At 41.7% G+C, this 23966-nt stretch overlaps 2 protein-coding genes and 1 pseudogene across 3 annotated transcripts; 2 read left to right on the top strand and 1 right to left on the bottom strand.

Annotated features, from left to right (window-relative positions):
- Positions 1–1206: 1206 nt before the first annotated feature.
- LOC119733253 (neurocan core protein-like) lies at positions 1207–7142 on the bottom strand. The gene is made up of 7 exons (XM_038206840.1): positions 6987–7142; positions 5840–6003; positions 4515–4651; positions 4075–4202; positions 3429–3740; positions 2809–2916; positions 1207–1898 (listed from the first exon to the last, which is right to left on the bottom strand). The coding sequence occupies exons 1-6, from the start codon at positions 7030–7032 to the stop codon at positions 2810–2812; spliced, it is 894 nt and encodes a 297-aa protein (XP_038062768.1). The 5' UTR covers positions 7033–7142; the 3' UTR covers positions 1207–1898; position 2809.
- LOC119733251 lies at positions 2867–23403 on the top strand. Of its 2 annotated transcripts, XM_038206839.1 has the most exons (3): positions 2867–2946; positions 21753–22439; positions 22729–23403. In XM_038206839.1, exons 2-3 carry the CDS (start codon positions 21906–21908, stop codon positions 23272–23274), a joined length of 1080 nt encoding a protein of 359 aa, XP_038062767.1. In that variant the 5' UTR covers positions 2867–2946; positions 21753–21905; the 3' UTR covers positions 23275–23403. The 2 variants fall into 2 exon arrangements, with proteins under 2 accessions (XP_038062767.1, XP_038062766.1); XM_038206838.1 differs by lacking the exon at positions 2867–2946 and having other exon boundaries at positions 21599–22439.
- LOC119733003 lies at positions 15626–17739 on the top strand (annotated as a pseudogene).
- Positions 23404–23966: the final 563 nt, after the last annotated feature.

Raw genomic sequence — 23966 nt, 5'->3', positions numbered from 1 at the left:
GCGTTGCAGTCATCTGACCATACCTAATTAGATAAACATGAACATCCCCACATTTTATGGTGAGGTTTTATTAAGCTCGAATGATAATATTATGCTCGAATCGAACATATTAACGCAGTGGCTATCGTTACGGCAGCCGTAACGCATTTCCCATTTTCTATCGTTACGGTAGTACTGCAACTTTTATAAAAACATGAGAAGAAATTATAAAATTAGAAGGAAAAAAAAGTGAATTTGAACGTTATGAAATTTGGACTTTATTTCCCTTTTTAAAAGAATCCTCCAGAGCCTCAGGTTAGAAAAGGAAAAAAGTTCGAGTGCAAAACTGAGATGCGAAACCCGCAACCTCGCGGATTTTGATCCTACCCTCTATCGACTGAGCTGTCGCACTGCTCGCTAAGACGTGGGGAAACAAATAATTATATACCTGCGTGCGTATCAAAAAAGTATCGTAGAGGGCGACAAACAACGGCTGCCGTAACGATAGCCATTTCGAAATACTATGGGTTCAAAACGGAGAACATGCACAATCTCCAATGCATCCTAACGTGCATGTTTTATTATAAAAGAGAGCTCTGTAGTTTACCGTTTATACTCGGGGTATTCTGTTGTCGTGTCTTGGTCTTGACTACATTTTATTTACTTCAAAATAGGCTTTTCTACTGGGTTCTCGTTCATATGCGGTGTTTTTTTAAAGAAATACATAATGAAACACAATGGACAATATTTTTCTCCCTATTTCCATTATATCGGTTTATTATAACGGTACATTATTAGTAACCAATTACCGACTGAACCTTGTTTGCCATTTTATGTAATTAATCATAATGCATTATGTTATTTGGATTTTACAGGGAGGATTGAGAGAGATGCAAAACTTGGTTAATGCATTTTGTAATCCTTATTTTAGGTTATTCGGGTTGTTTTGTACGATGGTACATTGTGAAATATCACAATGAAAATGTCGGATCCTATAATTAGTCATCATTTCTAAGCAATTTACTTAACCTAAAGAACTTGTCACCTGAACAGTGTATATTCCAAGACGAGATTTGTCAGTTTTTTGTTTTTACTATAATCTTTAATAATTTCAAGAATTTATTGTCAGGATTTCCTAATTTTTTTTTTGTTCTGTCAGGATTTTTCTGGATTTTTTTTTTTTTTTTAAGAATCTCTTTTAAATCAGGAATTTCTGTGGTTTTTTTCTTTTTACCGTAAAGGCATCTTTCACCAAGTAGGTTTATAGAGAACAAAATAATGATGTGAATTTGGGCAACACATTCATAGTTCTCTGGGCCCTGTGTGATCCTGAAATCACCTGCCGAGGAACAGTTTTCTAAATTGTTGTTTTCTCCAAAACTCAATTACAGATAGGCCTATTTTAGTAAGCCTGGAAGTAGGGTGAACGAAGTGGCATTATATTCATCAAAAGAGTACACCGTATGCATGTCCACATTTCTTTCTGGTTGATTACATGTGACCTAAATGCAAAGCTTTAAGTTTGACTTTTCTTTACACAATGTTACAGAAAAGTGTTTCACAATGGAAAATAAACAAGTTTCTTTCAATTCCAAGGATTTCTCTCAAATGCATCGACCTTATATATTGAGGTTGATAGTGGAGCATTTAATGCCCATGGGCCAAACGCCTCACTGACAAAGCAATAACAACTTTTGTGTAAATCAGAAAATGTAGTGGCTTTAAGCTCTGAAACGGGAATAATCAAAATGTATATTATTGTAATTACTTCAAACATAATTCATAAAAATTGGTGCTTAATCGTTTTGGACGTAATTATTGAGGAAAATTAGGAGAAATGTAAATATCTTTATCTACAGCTACGCTTAATTCCGATGACAAAATCGCTGTACTGCGAGGATGCAACTCCAATTGGATTCCTGCAAAAGTTTGGAATAAAACAAAAATTGTGAATTAAACATGGGAATCGCCAGGATTTTTTTCTAGAGGGGGAAAAGCACACTTTCCTGCCGAAATCACTGTACTTTTCCCACATATTCTCGATTTATCATTTTTCGACCCCAACCCTTTAAATCGACAGCAATCTAACTTCGCGCCTCTTTTTATTTCTTTTCCCCCTTTTTCCTTTTTTTTTTTTTTACCAACACATTTTGAGGTTATAAAATATTATGTAATACTACTGCAATCAAATAACGATGATGCTACGGCGAGGGGAAATTCGATCATAATTACACCTGTTCTTTCTAAGGAGGTGTCTAGACATAGTCCTGCAAAAAAAATTGCAAAGTTCCCAAGAGGTTTCGATTTGTCTTGTTGAATTTTACATCACGCAGGAAAGTCATGAGGTAATCGACATTATGGTCATTTTTTTTTTTTGGGGGGGGGGGGGGGGGGGGTTGTTTACCAACAATATTCTCATCGGTGAAATTTCTGCAGATTATTTCTGAATTTATTAATTTATTACAATGATGTCTACATGGGTGTGACAGGGTTTGACCTGATGCTGTTTGAGCATGCGGTGACCCAATTTATTGAATACAAAACAAATTGAGGGCCAATGACGGTCACCTCCCATCTAATCCTCATTCAACCCTTGCCAAATCAGCTGGTTCAGTGAACTTTGCAGCCAGGGCTACACCCAAGCCGTGTCAACAAACTTTCGACCTGGGCTCCTGCCATGTCCCATTGAAACATATACAAACACCTGTAACTTGACACAGCAATCTCCCTTCATAGCCGCAAACCACCCACCAGGACATTGTTGGTGGTCGTTATCAATAAAATGGTAGGTTTTCGAGATGCATTTTCACAAAATTCGAATCTTAATACCTTAGACGCAGTACAACTCGTCTTCCGCATGGCGACAGTCCGTGAAGCGATCACAGAGCTTACGACGAGGATGAGTGGTGCCATCAGCACACTGGAAAGTCTCATCGCCTGTAACGAACATCAGTGGAAGAATACAGGGTGAGTCAAAAAGTATGTTAACACCTGGATTAATGATTTGTTTTCCTTAAACAGAAATCAAAATGATTCAACACTGAAGTATATAAAGAGCATGTTTTTTCATTCCTCTGAAGAAAAGAAATCATTGATGAAATGAATCCAAGCCATCAATTATTGTTATGCACGTTTTCCTCCTCTGTTACACGACCACACCAATGGTAGGCATGCTAGCTAGCCTGGCATGTTTAAAAATAGAAGCGACTGCGGATTGTTAATTATTATCTGAGTCATTTCGTGGTATGTGGACATGTGCAACTAGTATCATTGAATGGAGACTGGCGACCTAAGCTGTCAAGAAAAAAAATATGTAAACATTCGGCAGGTGCTACCTTCCCAAGGCATAAGTGTGAAAAATAATAATTTAAACAGATTGATCTTTTATGAAATGATATTTTATTTTCCACTTGTCTCTTAACGGGAATCGTACTTCCTAATGCACTTACCGGCACAGTTAGCCTCGTCCTCCCCGTTGGGACAGTCGCGTCTGCCATTGCACCATAGCAGCTCAGAGATGCAGTCACCTGTGTGATAGCAATCTACTTGCGGCAACCGGCATCCTGCCTGCGCGAAAGTAGTATACCGATTGGCATCAGTACCCCGAGGAGGGGGGTGGGTGTGATAGCCCGGTGCTCTTGTCGCTTGCTGGGTACCACGGTAATCACCATCTGTTACGTAGGTGTTGTAGCCTGAGGAGGTGGTACCTGGTTCGTCAGTCCGCTCATAAGTTTCCTCCGTTGAGACTGTGCTTGTCATGTCTGCAGCAAACAGAAATGGTTATCAATTTTAGAAAACGCCCTCAGGCACACCTGTTTATGTGGAAATCCTTCAGCCGCTTCCATAGGCGCCGTAATTTCAAACAAAAAGCCTGTGGTAATGGACCTATCGCCGTTTGCGAGTAAGCCACGCCCCTTATAACCCTATGGAATTTGTGTACTCTTAGTTTTGTTTGTCTCAGATTTTGCGCGTTCTGCGTCTATTTGTAAATCATGTGATTGGACAACATTTCACAAGCTGCGTTGACGCGATTATATACGCAATTCTATCGCGATAGGTCAGTTCAGACAAAGTCCAAGCCACATATATACCCACCAACTAGACGCTGACAAACGTATAGTTTTAGCAAGTGGCAGGGCTTGTCAACCCAGTCTCCAGTTCGGACGAACACCACACAGTCTTCATTGCCATCAGCGTTGTTCGGTTGGCCAGTTTTCCACTTGCTGCGCAACAAAAAGCGAGGGAAGCAAGGATTAACTCTAAGACTATTAAATAATGACTATTCATACTCGTCTTTAGCAAAGGTACCTCTCGCAGTTGGTAAGCGTAGCCGTCTTTGTTATTGCAGCCGTCGTTGTTTCTAGTATGCAAGAATGCAAGAATCTTACAATAATTTAAATAGCGATAAAGCCACACACAAAAATATTGTCTATATTATGTTCCCTTTCATTTCAGTACAAAGATTAAGATCGGCTCTGATTATCACTGCCACGCCATTCTGAACTCTTCCACCACAACAAATCCTGATTATCTACCTGAAACCGTAGTAATCTGGCGATTTTCCGTCAGTCCAAACAAATTGGCGCTCGTCGGTGGGAGCAAGATCCGGGCGTGGGTCGTGTAGGCCAATCCAGTTGTGGGCAGAACTCGCTCGGTTTTGCTTGACAAAGTCCTTGTTTATTTCAAAAGTAGATTATTTTAATTAAAACAAAGCCGACATTATTAAACAGACAGCTACAGCCACAATAGCAGCAACAACAACAATAACAAACACCACTACCATCACAACCACCACCACAATCATCATTACCACACCACCGCAACCACCACTACAACCCTTCCACAATATAACACCACCACCACAGCACCTCAACCACCTCAACCGCCACAACCACCTCAACCACTACAACCACCTACGGGACCACATCCGTCACACAATCACCACCACACAACCACCACCACCACTTATGGGCAGCAAACCACTACCACAATCACCACAGCACCACACACAAAAAAGTATGTTATACCTCCGTACACCTTCCCTCGTTGTCTACTTTTCCCACCACCGCAGCGCTACTGATATTTGTGGAAATCGCTTAAGGGTAAAACAGAAGCGCCACTTCCGAAAAAAAAACAAGTTGGCTTGCCGACAATAAACATTATAAGCAATGAAAAACATGGTTGAATGCGCTTCCTTTAAAAACATATCGTCGGTCGCACCACGAACCGGCGTATCTCGATTTTTTGCCAAATTGAGTTTTTGTCATTAACGTTATTATTTCATCGAAGTGCTCATTCTCAGAAAGTTTTATTCCGATCGGAGTTCTAATTAACTAAGAACGCTAATTAGATTGTGCGGCGTATCTCAAAAAAATGAAAAAAAATGCACCACGAAGTGGCGTATCCCGATACGCCGCTTTACACGCTAATTCCCATAGTGCTATGACGTCACAAAGCATCGTCGACATGAACAATTACAATTAAGCGTTTCACGAACCGACCGTATCTCTGTATCTGCACACGGCCACTATTACGCGCGTTGTATAACATAGGAAAAACATGATAAAAATCTGTTTCACGAAGTGACGAATAACTTTGGAGCAGAATTTCTCAAAAACTAAGCACCTCAGATGCACACGGATTGCATACAATAAAGTTTAATCTATAATTTACTAGCAAAAACGAAACAGCTTGAATTCTTAAACCTACAAAATAATGACCAACTTTAAATCGGTTTTCCTCGAAACACAAAAAAATGCAATACGTCGGTTCGTGGTGCAATTGACGATATATTGCTGCCAGTCTTAGCCGAGAAATTTGGGCGCGCCTTGGTTAGAAATGAAATACTTGTTACACCTACATTAGTTGGTTTGTCGGTAATGACAGCTAGATCGCCGCCCCTCTGTCGACAGTCCTGTCGAGCGTCGGACCAAGACAGTGACGCCGCACCCGGGAAGAAACAAAACTCTCGAAATGGTATCCACCCTTCGTCGCAACCCTCGCCCTTTGTACACTGCACTGCAGCTATATAAGGGAATGGAAGGACATTTTTAACAAATGCTATCACCAACTCATTTTTTTTCCAAGCACTGTGATACAGTACATCTGAATATGGCACTGCTTTCACTTTTGAGGAAATTTGTTCATGTGGAGGAAATTTCAGGAAATGCTAACGTCCTCGGGAAGATTCTGAAGAAACGAAACAAAATTAGGAAGCAGATGCCCCATCTAAAGCACATTTCGAAGACATTTCAAAAAAATAAATGAGAAAAAAAAACATTTCAAAAGATAATTTGTGTCCAGGAAACCTACATAAGACATCCATGTTACCGAGCATCCGTATAATTTCGTCATTTTCCAGTGAGCAATGAATGTTGAAACAAATATAAAATAAAGCACCTGAGAAAATGGGAACTTGGCCAATTGAGTATGCTGACCAATTCACGGATACTACCTGATTTGGTCTCAGCTTGGGCACTTAATTATTTTCGTTCGATTTCCGTCTCCTGAGCTAAACTATGGATTGCACACAAATACAATGTACGTGCACCCGAAGACAATATGCACACAATTCCATTTTTAATCTAAACTATCTAAGTGACCAGATATTCCCTGAATTATTAGTTATTATCTTTAGTTTCATCGCAATAAATAATCTTAAGCCCATATTAAAACCCATTAAATGGGGACCGGGTACTATAGTCCCGTTTTAATGTGCTCCACTGCTAAGCCTGGGGGGGGGGAGGAAATATTCGAGAATTTTAGGAATCTTAAGATTTCCTCTAGAGGAATAATGTCTTGGAGAAACGTTATTTTCATGTGTGCATAACCAAGTATGCTTTCATACCCAAAGTACAGTTGAAAAAATTACTTTTCTTCAAAGCAAAATTAATGAGTACATTTTCCATACGTTTCATATTTATGTGGCCATGCGCGCTATGCCTATCCTGACGAAAAGTCTATTATCTTGGCTAAATGTATGGGGTGAAGTACGATTTTAATCTTACCAGCATAGAACGTAATCGCACACAGCAGAGCAGATGAGAGAGCCATGCTTACTATCGTATGTTGAAAACTGAAATGAAGTGAAATCGCCTCGGGAATAATAAAGTATACGTGTCGAAAACTGAGCAAAATACCAGATGTTTCATAAGGTAAACATTTGAGGCAAATACCGGTAAAACGTTCACTTTGTAGATTTTCTCAAAAGTAAATTTTTGTCGGTTGAAATATTGACGAATATTAAGTTTCGGTTTCACTTTCCAGATCAAGTGGATTGCGTCACTTTGCAACACCATATCTATCAATGTTAAGTCACCTGCTATCATTTTATTTGTATCGGTATAAGCGTCTTAATTTTTCTCAAGTATTCGTAGCTTAAAAATCTAAGCAAAGCTGGTCCAGACTTCCGTACCCTTATACCTGTCGTACACCTGTCGTCTTAATTGGGTTTGATATACATGTATTACCGAAGTGTATTTATTCGTCGTGCCGAGAGTTTCAATTGTAATTAATTTGCTCATTTTTCATCACTGCTTTCTTCCTTTCACTTTTATTAATGAATAATTGATATATGCCTATAGACAATAAGATTGGCAACTGATCTATAAAAGATACACATTATACTACCCTTGTTTCTCCAATGTATTAGCACGTAACACTCAGGCAAGGTATTGATAACAACTGCGGCATACTACTCAACTGTTCGGATTCTTCCACAGCTAGAACTATTATCACGTATCTAAAATAGGTTTTTCCAATCAAGTAGTATATTAATTCCATGGCACGTTATGCAGGCGCAAACATAAAAGAAATCCAACTATGGAAATTCCAGAGAAGACAAAAGGGAGCCAGAACACAATGAAGAGGAGCGTATACTATCCAATCGAAGTGGTATTTAGAGGCTGTGACGTCATATCGGTCGGAAATGTGGACTAAGCTGTGGATTGGTCGATTTAGATGCCATGTTTTTGTTATACACTGTACAACAACGGGTTACGGAAGACCCGATAGAACGCCAGCTGAATGGTCGGAATCTCAAGGTCAAGACGCGGACTTGTTTTGCATAATTAATCGCCGAATCTGGTCGCATATCATAGACCCTTGCTGTGCAAGAGCCTTCCACAGACTGAGGAGCTTGGCACATGTCCAACAACCTGTCAGCGCGTATCGCCAAAAAGAAAGCTAGACTTGATTCCAGACGGCGATTTACGATTCATATTTACCCAACCCCCCCCCCCCCCCCACTAAAAATCATGTGCCTCCTCGGCCAGTCTATAATAAAACGCCCCTTCAATTCAATCTAGCGTAAGTTAAAAAAAAAAAAACGTGTAGATAATGGAAATGTAGACACTTTATCCAGACGTAATATCTCACTTGAGCTGCAAAATGCACACAACAAAGAATATTTTTTCGTAGCAAAAAAAACCGAGATAATCAGGCGAAACATACACTGACAAATTGTCTGGGTTGATATTACCCAAGCAAGGCTGAAAACTGCAACTACCCAAAATTGGGTTATGCTTTACCCAATTGTTTTGGTTATAATTTATGTTAAATTCAACCAAAACTTGTGGTCATACAAGACCAAATTAAATTTGGTCTTGTATGGTAGTTGCAGTTTTCATCCTTGCTTGGGTAAAACATAACCCAGGCAATTTTTCAGTGTATGGTCGCCTTAACTATAGGTTTTCGCTTGATATTGTGTGTTAGCACAGTTTTGTGACAAATTGTGGTACATGTATTGTTCACGGACCGTCGGCTATAGAATTTGAAAGTCCACATGTTTGTGAGGTCAAATGTTCATTCATATGAAGTTGTTTATAGCGTGATTAAAAAATGAAAGTATAGCTCATAATCGCGACAGGTGCAACTGCCATCTTCATTGCGTCAATTTGAGCACACTGTTTACTCCGGCTTTCTGTTCTATTGACATCCTTAAACAAACAACATCAAAATGAAACTTGTACGACGAATGCCTGCTGGTATCAACGCAGTTTATCACTCATCCCCTGTCTCAGTAAAAAAAAAAAAATAGGCTTTAAACTACAAATTAAATTATTTTTCAGATATTAACAGGGTTTCATACTGTGCAAAAAAAAATCTAAACATTTCTTAGATAAAACATACTAAAAGGGGTACATACAAAATGGTTAAACTCTAAACTAAATTTTTAGAGCGTGATGAGAAACAACTTACCCACTTAACCCTAAAGGGGCCGGGGGTATCCGCCCCCCCCCCCTCAACATTTTCCGTGATTGCCTCTAAAAAAAAAAATTTTCGCGACCGGAGCTGTTATGACTTTTTAGCCTCGAGCTTTGCGCATCTTTTGATACCAAAAACATAACAATCGGACCACGGGTTGCCACGTAGCGAAAAATTTGCCGGCGCTACGCGAAATGAAATTTCTTGGGTATGTTTAGGAAAAGTTGCTCTATGCATGTGCCGAGTTTCAAAATTTTTCGTCACTCGATGGCCGAGATCTTGGGGGGGGGGGGGGCGGAATCCGCTGGTCAAAATAACCCGGCCCCTTTAGGGTTAAAGGACTAGGACTGAACACTGGGCCTAAGGCAGGAGACGTGCACGATTACCGAGAGTCTTCAACACTGGAAGACGTATGATAGCCACACATACATAATGCCATTGCCCATAAACTAAATCAACTCACAAGAGAACGTCCTCACCAAATATCGGGGTTTTTTTTACAATACAATGTAGGGAGGGACGGAGAAGGAGGTATATATGCCCAACACGATATGTGACAGAGGCGCAACGTACCCCATCCTCCGCCCCCCCCCCCCCCCGAAACGATGGTGTAGTAATGCTGACCGTTGCTTGGATTCTTATTTCTTATACCGTGCACGATTTGAGATGGAGGGGTAGCCCACCAATGTACCTGACCCTCTCTCTCTCCCTCTGTTCCGGTGAAGTACAGTCCACCATATGGCTGCAGACTAGTAAATCGGTCCGAAATTGCCTACGCCGGCCAAATCACGATTTGCAGGCCATAAAAATATTTAGTATTTGAGCATGCTGTGGGCCATAAACTTGAGGGTTTGTTTAAAAAAAATATGGGTTGAAGCCGTGCACAGAACTGTCGGTATGTAGTTCCGTTCAATTTGGATAAAATTGGGGCTCTTAAAGCGCTCTATATTGCAATGGAGTGTAGGCAAGCGAAACGATACCCTTCTCTCAGACCGGAACGTACTATAATAGCGCCATCTACGACGAGAAGTTCATCGACACTTCCGGCATCGGTCTGAGGAAGCTTGCCGACCTATAAAACAGCTTAAGAATCACTTATTGCTTAAAAAGAACATTTTTGCAAACGTAATCAAAAGAAGAATGTATGTATAAAACAATGTACAATGCAAATAAGGTTAGAATGGTAAAGTAGTAATAAACAAAAAAACACAAAATCAATCCCCTTGCAAATAATCACTTTGCTTGCGAAATGAAAGATGGCAACCCGTTTCAGGGTTTGCAGCCTTGATAGCGAATGGTGTGTTGGAGAGCTTACTTCTTCTGTGTTTACTTCAGTACATTGTATTCGCCCAATCGATATGAACGGTTGGCCTACTTGTACATCGTATGCCCCTTTGTTTTTGTGACTTTTTTTGTTAATAGTTCTGTTGTCATTCCAACAAGCCAGCCAGGTATCCAGTTACTATTAATTTTGTACTGATTGATTTGAGATAGGAGAGTTTAAACTATGAAACTTTCGTGCATCTAGTCCAGTTGGAATATTTTTGGACGTGTTATTCTCCTGTTCTGCTACTTTCTCAACGGCAATTATTCGTCTCAAATTCAGGTCATACCATCCCAGATTATAGTATTTCTTGACGTTCTGGTATTTTAAAGTGCGCTTTGATGTGTCGGATAGAACTTTGGCGCCTTTGGAGCGAGCACCAGAACCCGGAAGTAAGATGTACCCTAGTGTTACGTTTAGACACATACTCAAACTCAAACAGCTGAAAGTTGGTGACATTTTCAAATTGTTGGCAGCTTTTAAGAAGAGTACCGGTACCAACATAGTGCTTGGCTACGCAATATCCCTGCAGTAATGGGTCGGGGCCCTTATTGTAGTAACGCTCTTAATGTTTACACCTAGAGGTAGTTTTGCATTGTAGCCCTTCAAAGTCTGCTTGAAATACAAGTGCCAAACGTAACGATCATGCTCGAAGTAGTAGGTGTAATTCATGATGTCGTTGACGGGGCTTATGGCGGAAAGATTGCGACAGGCGCTCTCAAAGTTGGACACCTGAAAGAAGACATTTTGCTAAGTTAGGTAGTATAATTATACTTCTTCTTCTTCTTTCATTCATTTTCATGATGACTTGATGAGTTGGGCCCAACTGTCCCTGTCGAGCATAGTGTTGGAAAGAGATGGACCACTCAGACCAGTTTCTAGCTCGATGGATGTTTTCAGGGTCATGTTGGGACGACCTTTTCGTCGAGGGGCTTCAGGATTCCAGAGGAGAACTTGACTAGCTGGCTCATTATGTCGATAAACGTGACCGGCTAGCCGAAGGCGACGCTGTCTGATGGTGGTGGAGATAGGGGGAAGGGCACCATACAAAACAGAGTTAGGGAGATGTTGTTGCCAAGAAACGTCCTGTACAGCCCGCAACATCCGTGTATAGGTGCCATCAATGGATGCAGAGATCTGTTTGGTCAGGGTCCAGGACTCGCAACCGTAGAAGAGGATGGATTCTACTGAGGTCTTGAAGATCTTAAGTTTGGTGGTCTTGGAGATCGAGGATTTCCATACTTTGGTCAGTGAGAACAGAGCAGACCAAGCTTGAGCTTTTCTACACTCGATGTCATGAGCTGTGTTGGTGTAGGAGCCCAGATACTTGAAGTCATCAACTTTATCGAGCTTACTGCCATCTAGTGCAGTGACGTCATCAGAGGTAGATGGGTTGATAACCATGTACTTAGTCTTCTTTGCGTTAAGAGAGAGACCAACGGACTTGCATCAAGCTTCTACTTTATGGAGGAGAGATTCGGCATCAAGGAGGGTGTCAGCAAGCAGACTAATGTCATCTGCATAATCTAGGTCGGATAGGTATTGGGCAGGGTGTCTACTACTCCTACGGCGTGAGAGGGTGAGACCATCGGTTACATTTAATGCTGTCCGCAGGGCAAAATCCAGAACTATGATGAATAGGTAGGGGGCGAGAGGATCACCTTGAAGAACTCCAGTGTTGACGGAGAACGAATCTGATTCACCTTCGGGAGTGAGAACAACAGCACTTGTAACTTCATACATAATTTTGATGGCATTAATGGTCTCCTCCGGGATACCGTAAGCATGCAGGATCTTAAACATTGTTGGTCTGTCAACAGAGTCAAATGCTTTACGGAAATCGATGAAAATGATGGCAGCTTCCTTCTGGTGGTTACGAATTTCCTCAATAAGGCGCCTGAGGGCAAGGATTTGAGATGAGGTTGAACGTAGAGGCCGAAAGCCACTTTGATTGGGACGGGGTATCTTCTCAACTTCCGGACGAATGCGATGCAGAAGTAAACGATTGTATACCTTGGCAGCAGTTTGAGAGAGGCTGATTCCCCGGTAGTTGTCTGGGATGGTGAGGTCCCCTTTATACAGCGTGAGTAAAAAAAAACCCGAAACCCATGGGTCGTGAATATTGTTTTAATAAACTTCTGCATGTGACACTTTCAAACCTACGACATGAAGGCTTAAATTCATAAGCTTTCTTTTAGTGCAAGAATCATTCAAATCACTCATGTACTTTTTGAAGTTACGGAATTTTAAAAATAACAGTTTTGCCCGCAAATCACAAAAAGGGTGTGCGTTCTTTCAGCAAAACGAAAGCATATCACTCCCATCCCTAATATTATGTGACTCGTTCTCATTGGCTGAAAGAATGCTTAAAACTTTGGTATTTTTTGTATTTACAAACACAGCTTTAAACTATATCTTTAGGGCACATAAAAGTGTTTAAACGCTAAGCACAAAGCGTGCTGAGAAATAGCTTACGACTTTAGCTTAAGGACTAGGACTGAACCCTGCCATGAAGACGGGAGACGTGCAACATCCCCGAGCCTTCAACAGTTGACGACCGATAGCCACACAGACAGCGTTAGTAACTTGATCAACTTACAAGAGGGCGTCCTCACTTTTTACAATACAATGTAGCGGGACGGACGGGGGTGTTGCGAGCACTGATCTCTATCCGGTTCGTTAGAGTGACGTCACCTCCAGCACTTTCTGCATGAGTGGAACCGGAAGTTAACGCAACTCGAGCGTTTGTAGCCAATGTACGCTAGTCACCAATGGTGGGCGCGCGTGTATGACGTTTTTACTAGCGAACCGGATAGAGACTGGATAGCGGATAGAGCAGCCTCGACTCCAGTGGCGCGTGCTCGTTCCTTACACTAACCCCTGGCTGTGATGATGACGTAAATGACGCTGAATGGCTATTCACAGCGTACTGCGCGGGCATTTCGAAGATTGCACGCCGGGCGCGCCCATGATGCGCTCGCGTTCGCGTGCTTAGCTTTGAACGTAACGTCACGTACGAAAAAAAAATTATGATTCAAAAGTCGCGATGCCTGTACGATATGGATTATGTCAGCCGCGTTTTTCGCTAAAAAAACCATGTATCTGTAATTGTAAGGGCACGAAAGGGGTACGTACATTTAATACAAATCTTTGCTAATTAACACTACGTCCAAACGTTGTGTTTGAAAGGATTGATTCTTCAAAATCACAACTTTTAACATTTTAAAGATGGCGTCGGCACGTAAAACAGATAAACTGCAGCCCTAATTATGATATACCGTATTTTGGTATATTTAAATAACACAATTCCAGGGGTTACGATCGCGCAAGGCATGATGGGAAACAACATGGCGCTACAAGATCGTACCCACGGGGCACGAGGTTGCGGATAGAGAGCTGCACAATGAATGAATTTGACACTGTATTGGTGAGACCGGTGAGACCGCGGCTGGTGATCTACAAAGGACAAGTTGCCGTCTTTATAGACATCATGAATACTTTTGTAACATCGCGATTCACTTGATTTATATTTTGACCGTTTTGGAAATAATAATCACTGCAGAAATGTGTCCTTTTTAGAACATCATAATACGTGTGCGTGACCAAAATGCGCGTCAACTCTTCATACGGCGCGCGCGATAATACGCGAAGAACGTTTGTAATATACGCGGCCATCTTCGTGGGACCGGGGGCGAATTGGTCAATATGCAAAGTCTACTGTGTGACTGGTGTATGTATAACCGCTATCCAGATTATAGAGATCAGTGGTTGCAAGAGCCAAGTGCGTACGGTGGTCTTTGTGCCTCCTCCATTCGAAAAAAGGGATGTGCAAAATTGCAATGATAGAAATATGCCTTTCAGTTAAAGTAAATTCAACGCTTTCTGATTTTTACGGACTTTATTCTAGCTATTGTTCAATACCAAACTTGAATATGAGTCCTGAGTCGAAAGAACAGTTGTAGAAAAACATCCTGTTTTCTGCTTCGTTCTATCATGCAGTTTTAAACCATTGCTTGGATTGCTTAGAGGGGTAGCCCCAAAGTTCCTTCAGGCTACACACACTCGGAGCTTTGTTGACAGATATCCCTAAATAATTAGGGGAAAACAATGGCCAACAAAAGAGAGGCCAACGGCAATGTTCATTCATATTAAAATATATCGACGTGCATGAGCACAGGTGTCCCGAGTACAGGGGAAAATGCAAAATATTGTATGCCAATACAGTCCTCTTCTATAAAGGTCAGATCAGAATCACCACCTGGAACGTACGTGTAGAAATTTGACATAATAACGTTGTGTTATGCTTTGCAATCAACAAGTACCGACCATACAACTCAAAGGTGACTGAACGGATTTTGTGGATTCAAAGATGGCAAAATCACCCGCTTCGGTTCAAATTATTGTGTTGCTGTCTCACCATTTCGTTTCGCCATTTTATTTTACAGTGTTGGACCTTCCATAGATTTGCAGGCCGTGGTTGGCAAATATGTACAGTTGGCAAATATGTACATTTTGCCAACCAAGCGCAGAAAGGTTTTACAATGTAGGGGGAGGGATGGGGGTGTTACGAGAGTCAAGTGCGTACGGTAGTCTGTGTGCCACCTCCATTCGAAAAAAGGGGTGTGCAAAATTGTGATGATAGAAATATGCCTTTCAGTTAAAGTAAATTTAACGCTTTCTGATTTTCACAGACGTTATTCAAGCTATTGTTCTATACCAAACTTGAATACTAGTCCTGTGTTGAAAAAACAATTCTAGAAAACAACCTGTATTCGCTTCGTTCTATAAAATTTATAAATCCTTCAACCTACACACACTCGGAGCTTTGTTGCCAGATTTCCCTAAATAATTCTGGGAACACAATGGCCGACAAAAGAGAGTCCAAGTGCAATGTTCATTCATATTAAAATATATCGACGTGGATGAGCACAGGTGTCCGGAGTACAGGGGAAAAAGACAAAATGTTGTATGCCAATGTAGTCCTCTAAAAGTCAGGTCAGAATCACCGCCTGGAACGTACCTGTAGAAATTTGACATTATCGTTGTGTTATGCTTCGCAATCAACAAGTACCGACCATACAACTCAAAGGTGACTGAACGGATTTTGCAGATTCAAAGATGGCAAAATACCCACTTCGGTTCAAATTATTGTGTTGCTGTTTCACTATTTCGTTATTGGTTAACGTGGCCTGGCTTTCTGGATACTTTCAAAATTATGCGCATCGGCACAGAATTCTAGCATCCACCGAAATTCCGTCACCCATCAAACGAGTGGGTTTGCAATTGTCGAGTTCTTCGATTACCACCGATGTAGGAGCCGAAACCAACCTTGATGCAAGACACGGCTTTTCTCTGGCGCTAACAATCCGCATGGCAGCTGTACCGAAACTGGTTCAGCGTCTGTACTGCATATTCATCCGCTCGTCTACCTTATTCTGGTCTCCCAAGCTAGGCCCAATCAGCCTGATTCTTGACAAGGAATCAGAAACAGATCATCGGTTTGCACGTCATCTGAAACAACAGGAGAAAGATTTAGGCCTCAAGTTTGATTTCGTGTACGAGCCACTCCCCGATACTGCCTCGGGCTGGAAACCCCAAGGCTACCAACGTCAATTGTGGAGCAGTTTCGTCATGGATCTCTTCATCAATGCTTCGGTCATTGGTTTGACTGACACGGACGCAGTGTTCACGACACCGGTGACCCCTGAAAACATCTTCAACGGGCGTCGATTGCGAGTGTTAACTTACACTGATACACGGCGAATGCGGCACAAAGAAAAATTTCAGTGGTTAACACTGCAGGCACTCGGAAAGGTTATGGCTTCTGACTTCAAGGCGTATTTTCCATCCTACTACTGGAGGGACACTATCACCAAATGCAGGAACCACATAATGAAGCACATGAACGTAAGCCAAATCTTACGGGAATAAATGTGTGCTTGGCCGGTTTTAAACAATCTGTTTAATAATAAAAACAGCCGTATTTATAAAGCGCTTTTTTCAAATGATTCAAAGCGCTAGGAGGGAATGAAACCAAAGACAGGTAAATGAAGTATATGAAGATATATGAAACCCAATATTTGGAACTTTTTTGCTAGGTGCTGCGGCGCATATTGCAGCCCAGTTGGAGTCTATATGCTAGGGTATTTATCAGGAACAATCTTGATTCTGACTTAAATCAGTCCACAAACATTACAATGTTGTCCCCGTAAAATTGAGGAACGGTTTGGAACTGTAGGCAACATTTCTCATTGCCCAGATTTCGCTGCCTGGCGAATCATGAATAATAACTGCAGGTCTATTTATATATACAAAAAAGTGGCACTTACCACACGCTGCATTCTATTAAGTCCACCAAAACGTATATTCTTTTCTTGGTTTCTAACTAGTGAAGATTTGTACAATTGTTTTGGCAGGTCACCCACTTTGACGACGCCTTTCGCCGGCTGCGCCATGTAAGCCCCGTTGACATTATCCTGAATTACGCCTACTTCTTCGAGCAGGACCGGTACGACTGGCACTTGGATTTCAAGCAGACTTTGAAGGACTACAATGCGAAACTACCTCTAGGTGTAGACATTAAGAAGAATGAGACTAAACCAGATGTACATGTCGCCATTCATAAGCGTTACTACAATAAGCCCCCCGACCCATTACTGCAGGGATATTGCGTGGCCAAGCGCTATGTTGGTACCCTTCCTACAAGCTGCTTACAATTTCAAAATGTCACCAACTTTCAGCTTTTTGAGTTTGACAATAACGATGGACATCTTATTCCCGGGACCTGGTGCTCGCCCAAAAGGCGCCAAAGGTGTATCCGACACATCGAAGCGCATTACCAGAACGTCAAGAAATACTACAATCTGGGATGGTATGACCTGGATTTGAGACGAATAACTGCCGTTGAGGAAGTAGCAAGATTGGAGAATATGACATGTCCAAAAAATATTCCAACTGGACTAGATGCATGATGGTTTCATAGTTCAAACTCTCCTATCTTCAGCCCTGCAGTGTTTTAAGTCAAATTTGAAGACTTTCTTATACACTAAAACCTTCTCGTGATTTGATTAATACTTCATTCATTGATTCCAACCTTTTTTCCTCCAATTTCTTTTTTCCTGATGTGCGCATTGGGTGTCCTGTTTCTAGACAGATATGTTGCGCGGTATAAATGTGTAATTATATTATTAATATCTCAAATCAACCAGAACAAAATCAATAGTAACTGGACACCTGGCTGACTTGTTGGAATGACAACAGAAGTATTGACCACGTAAGATAAACAATAAAACATTAACACAAGCATGCGATCTGCAGGTAAGCCAACATGGTATTCATATCGATTGGGCGATTAAAATGTGCTGAAGTAAAGACAACAGAAGCTCTCTAACACAGCATTCGCTGTCAAGGCTGTAAACCCTGGAACGAGTTGCCACCATAATATTTCAAGCAATGTCTTTAACTGTTTTCAAATCATTGTGTAGTAACTATTTTCAAGGAAATTAATTTTGTTTACTTTGTTTGTTTCTCAGTACTTTACCGCTCTCATTATTATTTACATTGTACATTGTTTTATACATACACAAGCTGATTTACCCGATCATAGATCGGGTAGGGCGTAGTGTTGGGGATAAAAATGTGGGGAGCTAAATGTAAATGGGGGATATAGTTGGGGAGACATGCAGTTATAGAAAAGCAATTTCTGTGGTGTGATCTGAGGCAATTTCTGACCACTAAAACCAATTTGAGCAAAAGATCATCTTGTAAAGTTTTGAGTTTGGAGTAATTGAATCAGCTACATGTATTCTTAGCAATAGAATCATTATAGTAGGCTACAATTTTTATTCGGGGAAGAAAAAGTGGGGGGACCAAACAATGTCCTCCGCTTTAAAATGTGGGGGGGGGGGGTCTTTGTCCCCCGCCGATTGACGCCCATGATAATTATGTACCATGGCAACAGTCTGTAAATGTTCCCGTTGGTCTGTTAAATTGGTATTTTGTGAGGCAGTGGCATTTGTGAGAAAACGTACTTGAAAGGCTTACCAAAGTACACAGGCGAAGGCTGATTATACAGTTTTGACATTAAATCATAACAATGAGAACGTGAAGGTGTCATTTGCAATGAAAATGTTGAGTGTTTTCCATACAATTACAATGTCTGAATCATGGAGGAAGGTCACTATTGGACGTAAACTTGATCTTCTTATATACAATTTGCAAGACCTGCGAGGAAAAAGTCGATTAAACTCAAGTTGGTTCAACACTAATTAATAAAGCAAGGCCAAACAGCCAACAACCGCCAATGGATATTATTATTTATGCACCCTTCGTTATTTCAACCCAACGTAGTTCAAAGATTGCGATATTTGAAGCAATGCATCGATCCTTTGTTGATCCCAAAACATGCCCCCGAATTTATAACGCGACACTGAATTATACATGTACATGTACATGTACATGTACATGTACGTGGCGGGCAGCGAACTCACAACACTCAGCCATGCATGGTGGAAGCAGCAGCACTCTATCGCACGTCACACGCTTGTACTTAACATAGCGAGCACCGTAGACCCAACCTCGTTTCCAGGGTGTCGAGCAGGCTGCAGTACGCGTTGCCATCGACGGTTTTACGCAGACCCCGGAAGTACACAGTGTAGACTTTCGATTGGTCAGACCGCGCAAGGCATACTAATGTGTAGTCAATCTGAGTATTCGTTGCACTCAGCGCAGGGGCGGCAAGCAAAGCATATGAAAGAATAGGGACACTTGGTGGCCACGCACCATGGACAAAAAATATTTTACCAAGGTCACCCCATAAACCGTTTGGTGAACTTTTTTGCAGAACAGCCAAGTAGAACACGTATACGGAACCCTTACGTCGAAGCCGCTGACCTCGCACAGTCTAGACACGCAGAAAAGCCAGCACAGGGGGCGGACAGGCAGTCAACGTGAAAGCGCACACGACGGCAAATTCCTGCGCAAAACGCAGTCACGAAAAATCGACGAAACGGATCGCCGGTCCGTACGGGAAAATCAGGACGACCCGAAGTGTCCGACCCGGCGGAAGACACCTTCCGCATTTTTCCACGGACGTGGAGCGATTTTGGCGCCGCGGGAGCCCGCGGTCTCGGATCCTTTCATAAGCAAACATCGTCTCGGAGGCCGAGTTAAACTCTCTTATATATATAGATTCTTCTTTCATCACGTGTGCGAAAATGTTCTTTTTAAACAATAAGTGATATTTAGCTGTCATAGGTACGCTTTCCCTTGATGGTTCGGCAAGCTTCCTCAGACCGATGCCGGAAGTGTCAATGAATTTGTCCTCGTAAATGGCGCTTGACGCTAAACACTGATGAATTCACGCTCTGATTGCTTAGATTTTGCGTGACCTGTGACCTACGCGTCATCACGGCCATGACTCTGCAAGGTTTGAAATGGCCGTTAAGACTGATTCATTACTCTTTTATTCCAGTTCAGAGGTTTTTTTCGTTGAAAATCGTCAGAATGTAAGAAATTCTGTACAACTTTTCTGTGTTGTAAATTTACAATTCCCGTCACTTGCTCAGGCTCCGTTTCTAAGCACGAACTGTCAGATTGCATTATGCGACTCTCAAAATTGTGTCCACATGGTCCACAATGAAACACTGATAAATCACATCCAGTATGGAACGTGTGCATTTGTATAGGAAGTTTTCGGATAGCATTTGCGCACATTGTCTAACTGCGGTCTTGAACAGCTGCAGCCGGATGCTTTATACACAGGTCATAGGCCACTTCCTTCACAAGATTCTGTGAAGCTCATCAGCGTATCCCTGCGTCCTGTTTGCAGGGCGGGGGGGGGGGGGGTGACGAGCGAATGGGATCGTATGTTGAAGAGAGAGTGTATTGACCCGAGCTTCGATGAATAGTTCTGTCTTGATCGGTGCGTATATGAATTGCCTCCCTTATCCATCTGGTAAATTTAGTGGAGTCACGAGATCAGATGGTGCTTTCTCCCAGTTGATGGAGTGATTGTTGATTACCGTCGAACTAATAATATAGCGCCATCTACGACAAGAGGTACATCGACTCTTCCGGCATCGTTCTCATTGTAGAACTAGCAAGCGAAGCTTTCCGATTGTGTGAAAAGAACATTTTGGCAAGTGAAATTTCCACTCAGATGAAACTGTTCAGTGATTTTATTAGGTTGATGGAACATCTAAGGGGGGGAGGGGTATACGTAGTAGGCGTAACGGGAATTCTCGGGAAGAAAGTCAGCATTTTAATCGTTGTAAACAATATTAAGAGGTAAATTTATCAAACATCCATTGTTTAATTTGTAACCGTCTCCACAAAAATGTTTGGGCACTGTAAGGCAAGTCTTGTGCAGTACTTTTCAATACTGAAAATGATAAAAATTAACTGAAAGAATGTGGTTCATACATAAAACCACAGTTATTATATATTTCAACATTGATTAAACATTTATCGGCTGTCGGACACTATGGGTCGGACATTATCGGCCGTCGGACATAATGCGTCGGACATAATCGGCCGTCGGACATAATGCGTCGGACATAATCGGCCGTCGGACATAATGGGTCGGACGTAATCAGAAGTCAGACACAATGGGTCGGACATAATCGGCCGTCGTGCATAACTTGTCGTACATAACAGAAATCAAACAGGCCTCACTGCCTTAACGTACCTTATATTCCCCGGCCCCCCCCCCCTCCCCCGAAAACAATGGCTTAGTAATTTTAACCGTTGCTTGGATTCTTAATTCATATACCGTGCACGATTTCAGATAGAGGGGTAGCCCCCGATGTCCTTACACCCTATACACACTCTGGAGCATTGTTGCAAGATATTCCAAAAGAATTATATACAATAATATAAATGGAGCCATTTGATCGTGATCCAATCGGCAGCCAATGTAATTGATGCAGGAGCCGTGAGGCCTCAGTATAGCGGCTTACACAGAGAAAGAGTCTGGCTGCACGGTTCTGAAGTTTTCCGGGAACACAATGGCCAACAAAAGCAGGTCAGGGTCAGTGTTCAGTCATATTGAACGTACGTGTAGACATTTGACATTATTGTTGTATTGTGCTTCGCAATCTAAGTACCGATCATACAACTCAAAGGCGATTGAACGAACTGTGCAGATTCAACGATGGCACAATACCAGCTTCGGTTCAAATTATTGTTTTGCTGTTTCACCATTTCATTATTGGTTAACATGGCTTGGCTTCCTGGATACTTTCAGAATTATGCGCCTCGGCAGACTATTCCGTCACCCATCGAAATTCCGTCGCCTATCAAACGAGTGGGTTTGTCGAGTTCTTCGACTACCACCGATGTAGGAGCTGAAACCGACCTTGATGCAACACACGGCTTTTCCGTGGCACTAACAATCCGCATGGCAGCCGTACCGAAACTGGTTCAGCGTCTGTACTGCATATTCATCCGCTCGTCTACCGTATTCTGGTCTCCCAAGCTGGGCCCAATCAGTCTGATTCTTGACAAGGAATCAGAAACAGATCATCGGTTTGCACGTCAGCTGAAACAACAGGAGAAAGTTTTGGGCCTCAAGTTTGATTTCGTGTACGAGCCACTCCCCGATACTGCCTCGGGCTGGAAACCCCAAGGCTACCAACGTCAATTGTGGAGCAGTTTCTTCATGGATCTCTTCATCAATGCTTCGGTTATCGGTGTGACTGACACGGACGGGGTGTTCACGACACCGGTGACCCCTGAAAACATCTTCAACGGGCGTCGATTGCGAGTGTTAGCTTTCACTGGCATGAGAACGATGCATCGCATAGGCTGGAACAGGTCCACACTAGAGCTAATCGGCAAGGGTATGGTTTCTAACTTCATGGCTTACTTCCCTGCCTACGTCTGGAGGGACACTATCACCAACTGCAGGAATCACATATTAAAGCACATGAACGTAAGCTAAATAATCAAACTGAAAAATTCGTCACCGTTTTCACGAAGAGCCACATAAGTAAAAAATTACCATTTTTTTTTTTTGAATTTCGATTTTGTTCACTATTTTGCTTCAGAACATTGTACTTAACCATTTTGACATGCTTCTGCAAGAAAACGTCATTATTTTTTTTAAACAGTACGTGGTACCGGTTTGTTTTTAAACTTCAGTATCAGGTTAGTGATTTGAATGATTCTCTTTTACTCACCCTGTATAATTAAAATAAATTTAGCAAAATGTCTTTTTCCAGGTCTCCAACTTTGAGAGCGCCTTTCGCAAACTTTCCTCCATAAGCCCCGTCAACGTCATCATGAATTACGCCTACCACTTCGAACATGATCGTTACGACTGGCACTTGGATTTCAAGCAGACTTTGAAGGGCTACAATGCAAAACTACCTCCAGGTGTAAACATTAAGAGGAGTGAGACTAAACCAGATGTACATGTCACCATTCATAAGCGTTACTACAATAAGCCCCCCGACCCATTACTGCAGGGATATTGCGTGGCCAAGCGCTATGTTGGTACCCTTCCTACAAGCTGCTTACAATTTCAGAATGTCACCAACTTTCAGCTTTTTGAGTTTGACAATAACGATGGACATCTTATTCCCGGGACCTGGTGCTCGGGCAAAGGGCGCCAAAGGTGTATCCGATACATCGAAGCGCATTACCAGAACGTCAAGAAATACTACAATCTGGGATGGTATGACCTGGATTTGAAACGAATAACTGCCGTTGAGGAAGTAGCAAGACGGGAGAATATGACATGTCCAAAAATATTCCAATTGGACTAGATGCATGATGGTTTCATAGTTCAAACTCTCCTATCTTCATCCCTACAGTGTTTTAAGTCAAATTTAAAGACTTTCTTATACACCAAATCCTTCTCGTGATTTGATTAATACTTCATTCATTGATTCGAACCTTTATTCCTCCAATTTCTTTTTTCCTGATGTGCGCCTTGGGTGTCCTGTTTCTGGATATGTTGCGCGGTATAAATGTGTAATTATATTATTATTATCTCAAATCAACCAGAACAAAATCAATAGTAACTGGACACCTGGCTGGCTTGTTGGAATAACAACAGAAGTATTGACCACGTAAGATAAACAATAAAACATCAACACAAGCATGCGATCTGCACGTAAGCCAACATGGTATTCATATCGATTGGACGATTAAAATGTGCTGAAGTAAAGACAACAGAAGCTCTCTAACACAGCATTCGCTGTCAAGGCTGCAAACCCTGGAACGAGTTGCCACCATAATTTTTCAAGCAAAGTCTTTAACTGTTTTCAAATCATTGTGTAGTAACTATTTGCAAGGAAATTGATTTTGTTTACTTTGTTTGTTTCTACTTTACCGCTCTCATTATTATTTACTTTGTACATTGTTTTATACATACGTTCTTCTTTTATCACGTGTGCGAAAATGTTCTTTTTAAACAATAAGTGATATTTAGCTGTCGTAGGTACGCTTTCCCTTG

The sequence above is a fragment of the Patiria miniata genome, unplaced genomic scaffold (assembly GCF_015706575.1).
Source record: "Patiria miniata isolate m_02_andy unplaced genomic scaffold, ASM1570657v1 HiC_scaffold_25, whole genome shotgun sequence".
Taxonomy (NCBI): Eukaryota; Metazoa; Echinodermata; class Asteroidea; order Valvatida; family Asterinidae; genus Patiria; species Patiria miniata.
This window is presented reverse-complemented; position numbering and strand designations above follow the sequence as displayed.

Bases quoted from the DNA above. Each gene is read 5' to 3' on its own strand.
- LOC119733253 (XM_038206840.1), bottom strand. From the start codon at position 7,032: ATGGCTCTCTCATCTGCTCTGCTGTGTGCGATTACGTTCTATGCTG. The intron at 6,004-6,986 runs GTAAGATTAAAA...TCCCTTATATAG, and splicing joins TGCGATTACGTTCTATGCTG to CTGCAGTGCAGTGTACAAAG. The intron at 2,917-3,428 runs GTAAGTGCATTA...TGTTCGTTACAG, and splicing joins GGACGAGGCTAACTGTGCCG to GCGATGAGACTTTCCAGTGT.
- LOC119733251 (XM_038206838.1), top strand. From the start codon at position 21,660: ATGGCACAATACCAGCTTCGGTTCAAATTATTGTTTTGCTGTTTCACC. The intron at 22,440-22,728 runs GTAAGCTAAATA...GTCTTTTTCCAG, and splicing joins ACATATTAAAGCACATGAAC to GTCTCCAACTTTGAGAGCGC.